Source organism: Crocuta crocuta, unplaced genomic scaffold (assembly GCF_008692635.1).
Source record: "Crocuta crocuta isolate KB4526 unplaced genomic scaffold, BGI_CrCroc_1.0 scaffold331, whole genome shotgun sequence".
NCBI lineage: Eukaryota > Metazoa > Chordata > Mammalia > Carnivora > Hyaenidae > Crocuta > Crocuta crocuta.
Window position 1 is genome coordinate 886,486 of NW_027531015.1, and position 12,745 is coordinate 899,230.

The 12,745-nt window shown below is 34.9% G+C and overlaps 1 protein-coding gene across 1 annotated transcript in view; it reads left to right on the top strand.

Annotated features, from left to right (window-relative positions):
- The window catches only part of BLTP1 (bridge-like lipid transfer protein family member 1), a 205,727-nt gene that overhangs the window by 161,755 nt on the left and 31,227 nt on the right, over positions 1 to 12,745 (top strand). Inside the window, exons 60-67 of the mRNA XM_077770881.1 lie at positions 926 to 985; positions 2,781 to 3,007; positions 4,156 to 4,286; positions 5,539 to 5,662; positions 7,793 to 7,902; positions 8,576 to 8,666; positions 9,220 to 9,282; positions 12,232 to 12,485. Coding sequence (XP_077627007.1) covers positions 926 to 985; positions 2,781 to 3,007; positions 4,156 to 4,286; positions 5,539 to 5,662; positions 7,793 to 7,902; positions 8,576 to 8,666; positions 9,220 to 9,282; positions 12,232 to 12,485 — 1,060 coding nt within the window. The remainder of the gene's footprint in view (positions 1 to 925; positions 986 to 2,780; positions 3,008 to 4,155; positions 4,287 to 5,538; positions 5,663 to 7,792; positions 7,903 to 8,575; positions 8,667 to 9,219; positions 9,283 to 12,231; positions 12,486 to 12,745) is intronic.

A 12,745-nucleotide genomic window follows, 5' to 3' on the forward strand; every position in this document is an offset into this window, starting at 1 on the left:
TTTTTTTACTTTATTTACTTGTTTTCATTTGGCCTGAATTATGTTTCTTAAATTTCAGAGGGTTTTCTTTTCATTCCAGCTTTCTTAGATTTGAAAGATTTACTAAATTTCTTTTGCTCTTATTAACCATGACTGTAAAGGTGAACTGGGCAATCTTTTACCCTAAGAGAAGATCTAGTTCTCTCATATTCTATAATTTGTATGTGAGTTACAGGTAACATACGTTTCAAAATATAATTTAGATTTTAAAGTTATTGGCATTATCTTTAAAAAAAAAAAGAACCACATAATAGAAATTTTCACTTAATAAACTCTTTCTCCCAAATACGTTGTAGTATTTCTGCAACTCAGATTTGAGTAGCTTTCAAAGTACCATTCCCATGATGGCACAGATCTAGGATCTAGAAACTAGAATTTCAGGGTCAGCCAGGTATTGTCACATTCAGAGTTTAAAGATAAAGTTGGAGTTAAGTTCTTAGAAGCATAAAAAATGTTGAAATATGAAATATTGTGAGTCCTCAAAAGTAGCTGTTTCATTCTGCAGGTTAGACACTGAAGCCTAAGGGGCGCCTGGGTGGCTCACTTGGTTAAGCAGGTGACTGCTTAGGTTATGATCTCATGGTTCGTGAGTTCGAGCCCTGCGTCATTCTCTCTGCTGACAGCCCAGAGCCTGGAGCCTGCTTTGGATTCTGTGTCTCCTTCTCTCTCTGACCCTCCTCCACACAGGCTCTGTCTTTCTCTGTCTCAAAGTGAATAAATGTTAAAAAAAAAAAAAAATTTTTTTTTGTAAAGAAACTGAAGCCTAAAGAGACTAGTGATTCTCTTTATATTTAGGTAATAATCTTTAGGTGAAAACTGCAATATGATATTTAATCATGAGCGTAATTTTATTGTAAACTATTTTTGGGGGTGACTTTTTGTGCAGGTGTAGTTCCAGATGGCACCTATGAAGTATGTTCTAGGACTACAGGACAAGCAGCTGCTGGTAGGTTCATAATTGGTATAGCTTTTTCTTTTCTCTTCTTTTCTTATATATGAGGTGGAATTCTGCCTTTGGGTATATATATACATATGTGTGTGTATATATACTCTTTATATTAACAGTAGGAGAATATTTTTAACTAAACTAATCCTGGTGTTCCCTGATTTTTTAAAACTATTTTTGTAATAATATTAGCATATTCTTATTTATTTAACAGTTATTTATTAGACACTTGCTGTGTATAAGATATACTGCAAAAAGTTTTGGGAAAGAAAGAAATGAATAAGATATACCTTCTACTCTGTATAAATTCTAATATAGTTAAGGCTCTGCAGCATAATTAAGGTATAATAAGTGATAAATTCAACAAAATATAAAATTCCAACTGCTACTGAAATTTACTGAAGGAGGAGAAAAATTTCAAATTTGGAAGGGTACTAGGATCAGAGAAAGATTCTTTTAACATTTAACAAACATGTGAACAGGGTCTTGATAGATAAAATTATTTCTTAAGCAAAAACTGGAAGGCATGGATTAGAAAATTCAGGTGGACAGAATATTAGTCATGCTGTGAAAACAGTGTCTGGTTAGAATTGTCCAATCTGGGTGGACCAGAGTTATGTGAAAAATAATATGGGAAAAATATTAAATTAGGAGTCTGGACTTAATTTGGTGGACAAGGGGAATGACACTGAATTTTTTTTGAGAAAGAAAGCAGACACATTAAAGGATTAGAGAGGAAAAATATCTTAGGAAATAAGTTAGCAGATAACTCTAAAAGTTATAACCTGTCTTGACTAAGATGATTTCACAATGTAAATTTTTACTTATTTTACTTAGTGTAAAGTAAGGGTAACCTAGGGGAGATAGTTATTTAAGGGCTCTTAAAATGTCAGTGGGAGTAGAAGCTGTTAAAGTTACCAGATTTTCTTTCTCTCCTTAATATTCCCCTTATCTTTCCCAAGCCTAGCCTTGGTACTCATCCTAAGTAAACTGTCTTAGGACGTAGTAAGGGCAGCAGTCCCACTGAGAAAAAACTGAAAAGGTTAGGAAATTTCCAGGAGTAATGTTAAAAGGAAAGGGTGATGACTAAAGTGAATGTACTTATTTGGAGAAAAGTCACATAAAACTCTTTTTCAGGACTCAGGTTTATAAACGACAGCAACCCACTGAAACTAGCTTCGCCAGAAGTGGTGATTTATTAAAAGGATATATGCAGATCACAAGTAGTGAAGATAGGGAACCAGGTCAGTTCAAGGAGCCTGCAGGAACTACTGGAACCAAGATTTCAACTGCCACCAGGACTCTTTGCTCCTTTCTGGCTGCTTCATTTTCTTCATACTGCTGACTTCCGAATCCTTAAACACGGCAGGAAACACCACAGCCAACACATCAGGAGCCTCATTTCCCCACCCTCCATCACTAGAAAGAGACCACTGTTTTCTGAAGTCTAGGGTAGGGTTTCTAGTTTTCCAGCTTTGACTCTTAACCTGGCCTAATTATCTAATTCTGGCTATGAGTGAGGATCGTGGCAGTTTCCACTACAGCCCTAGAAAGGTAGGAGAGTGGGGAGAAGAGGGAATCCGTAGTTCACAGGAGAGAGAAGGGTGCTGCACAGAGGAAACAATAGGCACACACTTTGCAAACGGAAGTCAATCCCATAGTGTGTCTGACAGACCCAGCTGTGAGAGATACTTGTTACACAAGGCTGTCATCATCCATTTTATTCCTTAAATACAGGATTACTTAAATGTCTGTATTCAAGACTTACCAAAATGCCACTTCTTTAATTAAACAGAAAGTAGTAGTGCTGGAACATGGACACTCAATGTATTGTGGAAAATGTGTGGGATTGATGTCCACATGGATCCGAACATTGGCAAACGACTTAATGCTCTGGGCAATACCCTTACGACACTGACGGGAGAGGAGGACATAGATGACATTGCTGATCTAAATTCAGTGAACATAGCTGACCTGTCAGACGAGGATGAAGTTGATACTATGTCTCCCACTATCCATACTGTAAGTAAACATACTGTTAGACTTTTCTTGACTGGCCTTTACCCTGAAACAGGGATTTGTTTAACCCAATGTTATTTATTATTTTGTAGTTGCTAATTGTAAAGAAAGGAAGAGAATGGTGGTTCCCTGTGTCTACAATTTGTAATGCTGTTTAATTTTATAATATCTTTTTTTATAATATCATCTTTTAATTGATAGTTTTCATAATGACTGTCAACAAATTTGTGCCGTAACTTAAAGGTAACGTACTGATGTTGAAAGCAAAGTGCAAGCAAAGCTGTAGAGACAGAAAGTAGTGGTTGCTGAGGGCTGGGAGGGTCGGGATGGTTTGGATGGGGAGAGACTGCTATTACTTTTGAGGTTTCATTTGGGAGATGGTGAAAATGTTCTAAACAAATTATGATGATGGTTGTACAACTTTGTGAATATACTAAAAACCACTGACTTGTACATTTTTAGGTGGGTAAGTTTTATGGCATGTGGATTATATCTCAATAAAGACGCTAAAAAATGGATCTCAGAGTGCATGCACACAAAATGATGTGTACGTTTAAAAAAGATGTATTTACATTTGTACTCTACATTTTGTAGTATAAATTGTTTGGTAGTTAAAAATCAAGTTACTCACTGCTTTAATTCTGGTATTGACTTAAAGCTTTTTTTTAAAAAATATCTTTTAACTATTGCTTCCTGAAATAGTCTTGTTCTTGGGAAGAAATTTTTTAAAAATTAATGTTACTGTTTATCATTTAGAGTTCAGATGGAAGTTCAGTAAGTGGAGATGGCCACAAACTCACCTTTGGGCAGCGACTTGTAAATCACCTGCTAGGCCTGACGCCCCCAAATCAGCGCTATTCTGTTCCTGCAGAGTATCTGTGTGGCCCAGAGATGTGGGGCTCCCCTCAGTCTAGCCAGTCCCATTTGAAAGCATGCAGAGCTCACTCATGGGGAAACGTAGGTAGCAACTAAATAGATTCCTTGTGAAAATGAAGGGATTTGAATCACTGGAGAATTCTAATCATCTTACTTGATATAGATGGCTTTGATTCTTGCATGCTTCCTTTGATTTAAGGTGTTATTTTTGTGACAGTATAGATTAGCTATGTGACCTAAGGGTGGTACTGACAGACATGCTTTTGATTTTTCAGGAAGCTATAGATTATCGAAGACCAGGAGCATCATGCAGCCAGCCAGGAGAACTTAGAGGAAGAAAAATTATGAAGCGTATAGTGGATATCAGAGAACTGAATGAACAGGCCAAAGTAATAGATGATCTTAAGTATGTGTAATGATTTTTAATAGAATATTTTTAATCATAGAATCATAGAATTTTCAGTGTGGAAAAAACTGAATTTGAGCCAGTACACCACCTTTAATTTATAATGAGATCACCAAGGTCTAGAAGAATTTGATAACTTGCCTGAGACCAGTCGTTCATTAGTGATAAGCGTGAAGGCCTAGTCCGGTGCTCATCACAACTCCCCATTTCTGGGCAGTTTATGACTGACTTTGTATTCCATATATGTATCTCTACATGTGTATAAGCACTTATACATATCTTTACATGTGCATGTTAACATATGCAACTAGTCTTCTGCTAACATTGGTATTTCTGGAATGTAAATTTTTAAAGGAGGAAACAGATTGAGCATTTATTAAGTACCTATTGTGATTCCGACATACTATTTCAGTGTCATTACATTGAATTTGCTAGATAATGCTAGATGGCATTATCCAAACTTTATAGATGAGAAAACTGGCTCAGAGAGATTAAAGCATTGGAATTTGAACTTGGGTGTGTCTGAATTCAAAGTATATGCTTTGTACTAGCCTGTATTCGCAGTTCTTTAGAATTAAGGTGAGTAAAGAGAAGGGAGAAGGTGGTGGTAATTTTTTTTCTTTATCTCTTGCCTGATACATAGTATTGATTAAACTTGCTCTAGAAGACTAACTTCTGCTTATTAAAATGAAATTTTTGTTTTCCCAGGAGATGATATTCACGCTTCATCTCTTCTAATCTCCACACACCTGTGGCTATGTTTTTTGCATTCAAGGACTTTAGACAAATATATTCATTAGACAAAATGCATATATTTGTCTAATATTGTTTAGATATTATCTAAAAGCTAGTCTGTAAATTAATTATGATACAATGATTCACATTTTTCTGTTGACTTACAGTATAGTTTGAGTTTTGCTCTTAGGGGTTAAAAGTGACTTGAAACAAAGTATATAACCTCCCCTAAAATCTTACCTGAGGGTTAAATATATGTAGACTTTTACATACATTCTTCTGCAGAGTGGGTCCATAGTTTTCATGACATTATCAAAGAGGCTCTTAATGCAGAAGTGGGAATGAGCTATTTCCTAAAATGTTAAGAGTTTTTTTGGTTAATGTCATGGAGGATTTTGGTCTGTCCATATATAATCTGCGATATTCTGAGAATTGAAATAATTAAAATGGAGCAAGTAAAAATCAGTCTTACTTTGTTACTACTTTACACTAATTGCAGTATTTATTTTGCATCCAGAAAATTAGGTGCAAGCGAAGGAACCATAAACCAGGAAATTCAGCGTTACCAACAGTTAGAATCTGTTGCTGTGAATGATATTCGAAGAGATGTTCGTAAAAAATTACGGAGGTCTAGTATGCGAGTGAGTAAACATTTAAGAATTTTATTATTAAAATAGACGATTCTTTTATTTTTTAGTTCATGAAACTTTGTGACGATACTTATGTTCTCTTTCTTCCTCAATTGCTAGTGATAATACTGCTTGATTTGTACATCTTATATCTACTATGTACCAGACACTATTTAAAATAAAGCATTTTATATTTAGCAACCCATTAAATCTTTACAACAGCCATATGAGGTAGCTTGTATTATTTTTTCTTATTTTAAAAATGAGGAAACAGAGAGAGAGGTCAAGTAATTTGGCCAAGGTTATACAGCCATTAATCTCAGTGGAGCCAAGATTTAAACCCAAACAGTGGGGCTCTATAGTTTGTCCATAGTCATCATGTTTTGTCCACCTTTCATGAAATCATACTTTAGTCTTCAACTCAAATGTGAGTCTTTTGAGATGTCCATTCTGTTCCTGTTCCATTTTCCACAGCTGACGTTACCTCTCAGCCACTATGTACTCTGGGCACTTCACTCTTTCTCCTTCGTTCAGTTAGTTGTCCTGCCTAATCTGAGTCTCCTAAGGAACAAGTTATTTATCTTGGACCTTACTTCCCACTACCTTTTATGCAACTTAGTCCAATTCTTGAACAACTGAAATAAATACACAGATATACTATAAACATAGCGTAGAAAATAATTCTAAAACTTATTCAAATGGAGGTAGGTTGCTTTGGGTTAAAGTGATTTTATTAGTGGAAAAAGTACTTTAAAAAAAAGATAAATCGGTCCTTAACCTTTCTTTTTTTAGTAATCAGCATAACCCTCTATTTTTTTTTTCATCAGCATAAGGTTTTTGGGTCGCACCCCCAATACATAAAAAACATTAAGTCAGAGTTGCTAGGGCAGGAGGAAGTGGGGAAAGATGGCAGGGATTCAGGATTCATTGATTTGCACTTTCTTTCCTTGACCACCCCAAACTCCCAGATACCCTAGTTTGAATACTGTTCCAAATTATTTATTTAAATTGAAGATAAAATCAAGTCTGAGTTATTCATCACTGGCTTCTGATAGAAATAAATGGATAGTGATGACCTGTAAGCATAAATCTGTGTTTAAAATTTTTCCTACCATGTACCTAACAATCATACAATAGAATTAAAGTATTGTTTACATACTGTTTATAAGGTAGTTTATACTTGTTCAGAATAAAATTAGGTAGAGAGGATTAGGAAAATTATCAAAGTTATATTAGGATTCTTAACGTTTACCTCATTTGTCATTTCCCCCTCAACTCCCCCTAAGTCCTCTTGCATTCCACATCCCCATTGTATTCAAATCTTTTCAATACCTAGCCCCCAACTAGATACACAAATTTGGAGAAGAGGGATTTGCAAACCAGTAGTGTTGAGGTCACCCCTTTCTTTTCTTTCTTATAATGGAGTTCTGTCACAGGAGTGCCCTTGGGTGGTACTTGAGATGATTGGTGGCCCCCCAACCCCAGCCTCTCCCTCTCTGCCTCCTGCTTTCCCCTAATCTCCCTTTCTTCTCCATCTGCCACATAGCTTTCTCCCAGAATCTGTCTTTTTAATTCTCATTTTCTTTTGCTTTTCTTTACTTTTTAATCGTTTCCTTTCTTTTCACCTTATTTCTGTACCCCTCACCCCTGCTCCCAATCTTTTTCTGTTCTCTCACAGGCCAGCCAGTGACTCATATTTTCATTATACACTCCTTCTAAATGACATTAGCTCCTGCTGTACTTTTATCCATCAGTGTTAAGTGACAAAGTCAAACTTAAAGTAACACGTTTTCGGGGTGCCTCAGTGGCTCAAGTCAGTTGAGTATCCGACTCTTGATTTGGGGTCAGGTCATGATCTCACTGTTGGGAGATTGAACCCCACATCCAGCCCTGCATCAAGCCCTGCACAGGCTCTGTGCTGGGCGCAGACGCTGCTTAAGATTCTTCCTCTCCCTATGCCCCTCCCCTGATCATGTGCGCACGTACTCTCTCCTCTCTCACTCTGTAATTAAAAATAAAGTGACATGTTATTGACCTTGGGGGAAAACAGACTTATTTGTTGAATGGAGTATTTTATCTGTAATGAGATATTACAACAACAGGCAGTTGTTTAAAGTCACTCTTCCTCTCCCATTTCATTAGGCTGCTTCCCTAAAGGATAAGTGGGGTTTGGGTTACAAACCAAGTTACAGCCGTTCAAAAAGCATTTCTGCTTCTGGAAGACCACCTCTTAAACGAATGGAAAGGGCAAGGTAATATATATTTCAACTATCGAAACAAATAATAAAATTGCTGACTCCTTTATGAAGGTCCACTACATATTTATTGTGTTCTAATTGGGGAAATTATATAATTAAGGGAGCAAAAATGAACCTTACTAGTCAAATATTGGTAATAATGGATACTATCATTGGTAATAATGGATACTATCAAACTAAAAAGTTTGAGGAATTCCTCTATCCTATCTATACAATCATTGTGTGCTTTTTTTGTAAAGAAGTACATTGCTATTTAGACAAACTTCTGTGTAAATTTACAGACTACTCAAAGAAATGAGTATGTGCATATTATTAGCTGCTGCTATAAGTCTGTCATTTTCAGAAAAGGTGTGATTACATACACATTTAGCATCGGAAGAAATGGAGATTTTATGTATTATTGAAGAAAAGTACTGTCTTACTAACAAATGAGCACTTAAAGTAAGAAGTATAAATTTTTATATGGTTTAGTTTCAGAAAATCTCATGTTAAAACATCCAGTGCTTTTTTTATAGTATGCTAAAGGTTAAGAAATGGAATACCAAGAATTTAATCATTGGGTAAGGTAAATATTTAAAAATATTTAGAATGTTAATGTCATTTGTAAGGCTTCTGTAAAGTCTAAGGACTTTTTAAAAACAATATTAACTGTGTATTTTCCTTACAGTTCTAGAATAGGAGAAACTGAGGAGCTCCCTGAAATCCGTGTGGATGCAGCATCTCCTGGACCCAGAGTAACTTTCAATATCCAAGATACAGTAAGAGAGATACTGTTTGTTTGAGATACACAGTGCAAAATAATTTTAATAAGTACAAAATTATAGTACTTACACAATTTCAAAATACTAATTCCTACCTATGATGAAACTGTGGATTGTGATGATTGAAGTATCTAAAATTGCCAAACAGCAGGGCACTGCGTCCACGCCATCATTTGCGAGCCCTGCTGCTGGGTGTTAGTGTTTTACACCAAGGGTGAAGACTCTGCTGCTCACGCTTACCGAGAAAGATTTTGTTGCGTGATTTTCCTTTCAAGTATGAATCCACATTAAACGAGGTCTTTTATATAGGCATAAATGAAGAATGTTATACTTTATGTATTTATGTATTTTATTATGTATTTTAGTTCAGAATATATAGCAATAATGGCAGAAACCAGAAGTCAAAAAAGGTCAGCTTAAAAGTTACATTTAATTTTATGTATGTTAAACTTTATGTTAACATGTTTTGTTTTTTGAATATTTGTTTACTTTTAAACCATTGTTTATTTTTCATGAGTTTTTATATATATTTCTTATTATTTTAATTAAGTTGAAAAAAACAATATGGGGAAGTACACCACAATCCAGCTCTCCCGGGGAAGGGTATTTTCAGGTACTTATTAAGAACAACATAAATTTTCCTTTAAAACTAATTAACCACCCTCAAAATCTGCTTTCAGATGTCTTTCTCTCATTTTGTACTAAACTCAGACCTCAAAAATATTTTACATAAAGCTTTAATTGTTTCAATTTTTCACCACATATGTCTTACAAGCTCTTGCACGAATACATTTTATTTCTGTCCTTTGTACAGTATTAATTATTGAATCTCCAAAATTAAAGACTAAATCAGCTTACCAATTAACCAACTCATAAATCAAAAACTGCTGTCAGTTATTTGCTAATCCCTAAGTGCATCTCTTTTCCCTGCATTCAACTACAAAATGAATCTTCTCTTCAAAAAAATTTTTTTGTTAACTAATTAAAACTAGAATCAAATTTTTCTCAGAACAACAAATTAATCCTTGAAATTTATTTCTTTGGAGTCACTGGTATAAAAAGCATACATGTATAAAAGCAATCCATTAAAAACAAGATTCTCATGTTTGAGGCACCTGGGTGGCTCAGTCAGTTAAGCATTCAGCATTTGATTTTGGCTCAGGTCATGATCTTGTGAGATCAAGCCCTGTGTCGCGTTCTGCATTTCTGCATTGACAGCATGGATCCTGCTTGGGATTCTCTCTCTCTCTCTCTCTCTGTCTCTCTCTGTCTCTCTCTCCCTCCCTCCCTTCCTCCCTTCTCCCCCTCCCCACTCTCACCAATCCCCTGAACCCTCTCTCTCTGAAAATAAATATTTAAAAATAAATAAAAAATAGTCTCATATTCAAAACTGTTGAAAATGTGATATACAATCATTTGTAAGTTAAATGAACACTTTTATGAACCAAATATTTTCCCTAAATATAAGTTATGAAAGTAAAATTGAATTTTAAAAATCTGTGTGTAGGGGGTGCCTGGATGGCTCAGTCAGTTGAGCGTCTAACTTCAGTACAGGTCACGATCTGATGGTTCATGGGTTCAAGCCCTGCATCGGGTTCTCTGTCAGCACAGAGCCTGCTTTAGATCCTCTGTTTCCCCCCCTCTCTGCCCCTTCTCTGCTTCTGCTCTCTCTCTAAAAAATAAATGAATGTTAAAAAAATAATTTATAAAAATATATCTATATACTGAATATATAAATCCTTGTCTAATAATTTTCTATCAAGTTACCTTAATTCAGCATATATTTTGTTTCCCTTTCTCCACCCTTTTAAGCTATAATTTCAGTATATATCCCATAGTTACACTAATTTAGTCAAACTGAATTTTTAGAACTATAGTTAGATTATAGTGAGCTTGATACACATAGGGTTTTTTTAATGAACTTGGAAATAAATTATTTACAGAATTGAATGGAGTGATTCTACATATGATTTTCCTCATCCAACTTTTTTTTATTGAAATAAATTGACATATAACATATTAGTTTCAGACATACAGCTAATGATTGGATACATGTTTATATTGTGAAATGATTAAGTGGTTCTTAAAGGCATTAATATTTGAATTGGTTCAAGTCCTATTTTTAAATAGTAGTATATGCTTTTAGTAAAAAGTAGTATATAAAAATCATAAGTTATAAAATAGATTAAGACATAGCTAAATATAAATAAATATGACAAAGGGATATTTACATAAACTCATACTACACTTAAAACTTGAAGATGTTTTGATAAATAAAACCTGTCTTACATATTTATTAAATAACATATATATTATAAGTGAGTAAAAGCTGGATTCTGCATGTTTGAAATTTTGATTATAATATTCCATTTTCATGTATTTAATTTTGTAGCTGATAGCAGCATCAATAGATTTCATTACCTTGCACGTTATACTTTACAAAGGCTTTTCACATTTTCAAGGGATAGTTAAGCAACTCTTAAAATTAGGAATACAAATTAGATCATAGGAAGTTTTGTTTTTGTTTTTGTTTGACCTTCCTAAATACAGTGGCCTCCTGGTGCAATCCTCAGTGACATAGTGTTTATAATAATAAACTATTCATCTTAAAAACTAATATTCTTGAATTTGATTCTTTAATTACATAACTATTTGCACATCTATTGTCAATCAGTTAGGACTTTTAAAAAATATATTTACAAAAAGCTGGGGCGCTTAGATGGCTCAGTTGATTAAGTGTCCAACTTTGACTCAGGTCATGATATCATGGCTCATGGGTTCAAGCCCTGCATTGGGCCCTCTGCTGTCAGCAGAGAGCCCGCTTCAGATCCTCTGTGCCCCTCTCTCTCTCTGCCCCACTCACACTTTTTCTCTCTCTCAAAAATAAATAAACATTAAAAAAATATATTCACACAAGGTTCCCTTGTGTGAATATATTCTCTCTTAAATACAGAGAACAAACTGAGGTTTGATGGAGGTGGGTTAAATGGGTGAAGGGCATTAAGGAAGGTCACTCTTTGAAATGAGCACTGGGTGTCATATGTAAGAGATGAATCACTGGGTTCTTCTTCTGAATCCAGTGCGTATGTTAACTAACTTGAGAAAAAAAATAAAAATAACAATTTGCCGTAATGCAAAAAAAGTATGTCTACAAAAAGCATCTAGAAGCATGAGGTACTTTCTGTACTGACACTGCATGCTCTTCCATCACTAATTGCTCTCTTGCCTCTGATCTGTTTTACAGTTGATCACATCATTTGCCTTGTCCTCATTGCATGTTTAACTTAAACAATTACACAATATGTACTGATTAACAGGCTGACAGAGGCCTATGCAAAGTAAATTTCACTCTAAATTTTTAGTATGTCAGCAGTGTGACTTTCCTGCTTCCTTCCTTGGTGTGCTATTTCATAAATCTGACCTTTCTTTCAGTTCAGAGTGATGAAATTCAACTCTGAGAGAATTTTAAATGTTTAAACATGTACTTTCTCTTTCTCTTTTTTTAATTAAGAAAAGATACATGATATGAACCTGATTTCATGTTTTCTCTTTTTACAAACAGTTTCCAGAGGAGACAGAGCTGGACCTTTTGTCAGTAACCATTGAAGGTCCCTCCCATTATTCATCAAACAGTGAAGGATCATATTCCGTGTTCAGTTCTTCCAAAACTCCAGGAGGCTTTTTAGCAGGCATTTCTTTCCAACCTGAAGAGGGCCGACGGGATGACAGTTTGTCTTCTACTAGTGAAGATTCTGAGAAGGATGAAAAGGATGAAGACCATGAGAGGGAAAGGTTTTATATTTATAGGAAACCCTCGTAAGTAGCCTTTTTGTTTTGAGACCCTTCAGTAGTATTTCAGAGTTTAGAATTGAGCTTTAAAGCATTATGTGTAACGACTGACTTTTCTAGAAAAAAAATCTTAATTTGCCTAGCCAGAGAGAGACTAGGAGACATATCTGTGGTTTACTAATGTAATTTAGCTCCATATGGCATTATTTTTTCTTTCCCTATTCTTTGGTCTTTTAATAAAATTAGGAAGGAAGCATTTTACAATTTGCAAATACAAAATTTTCTCG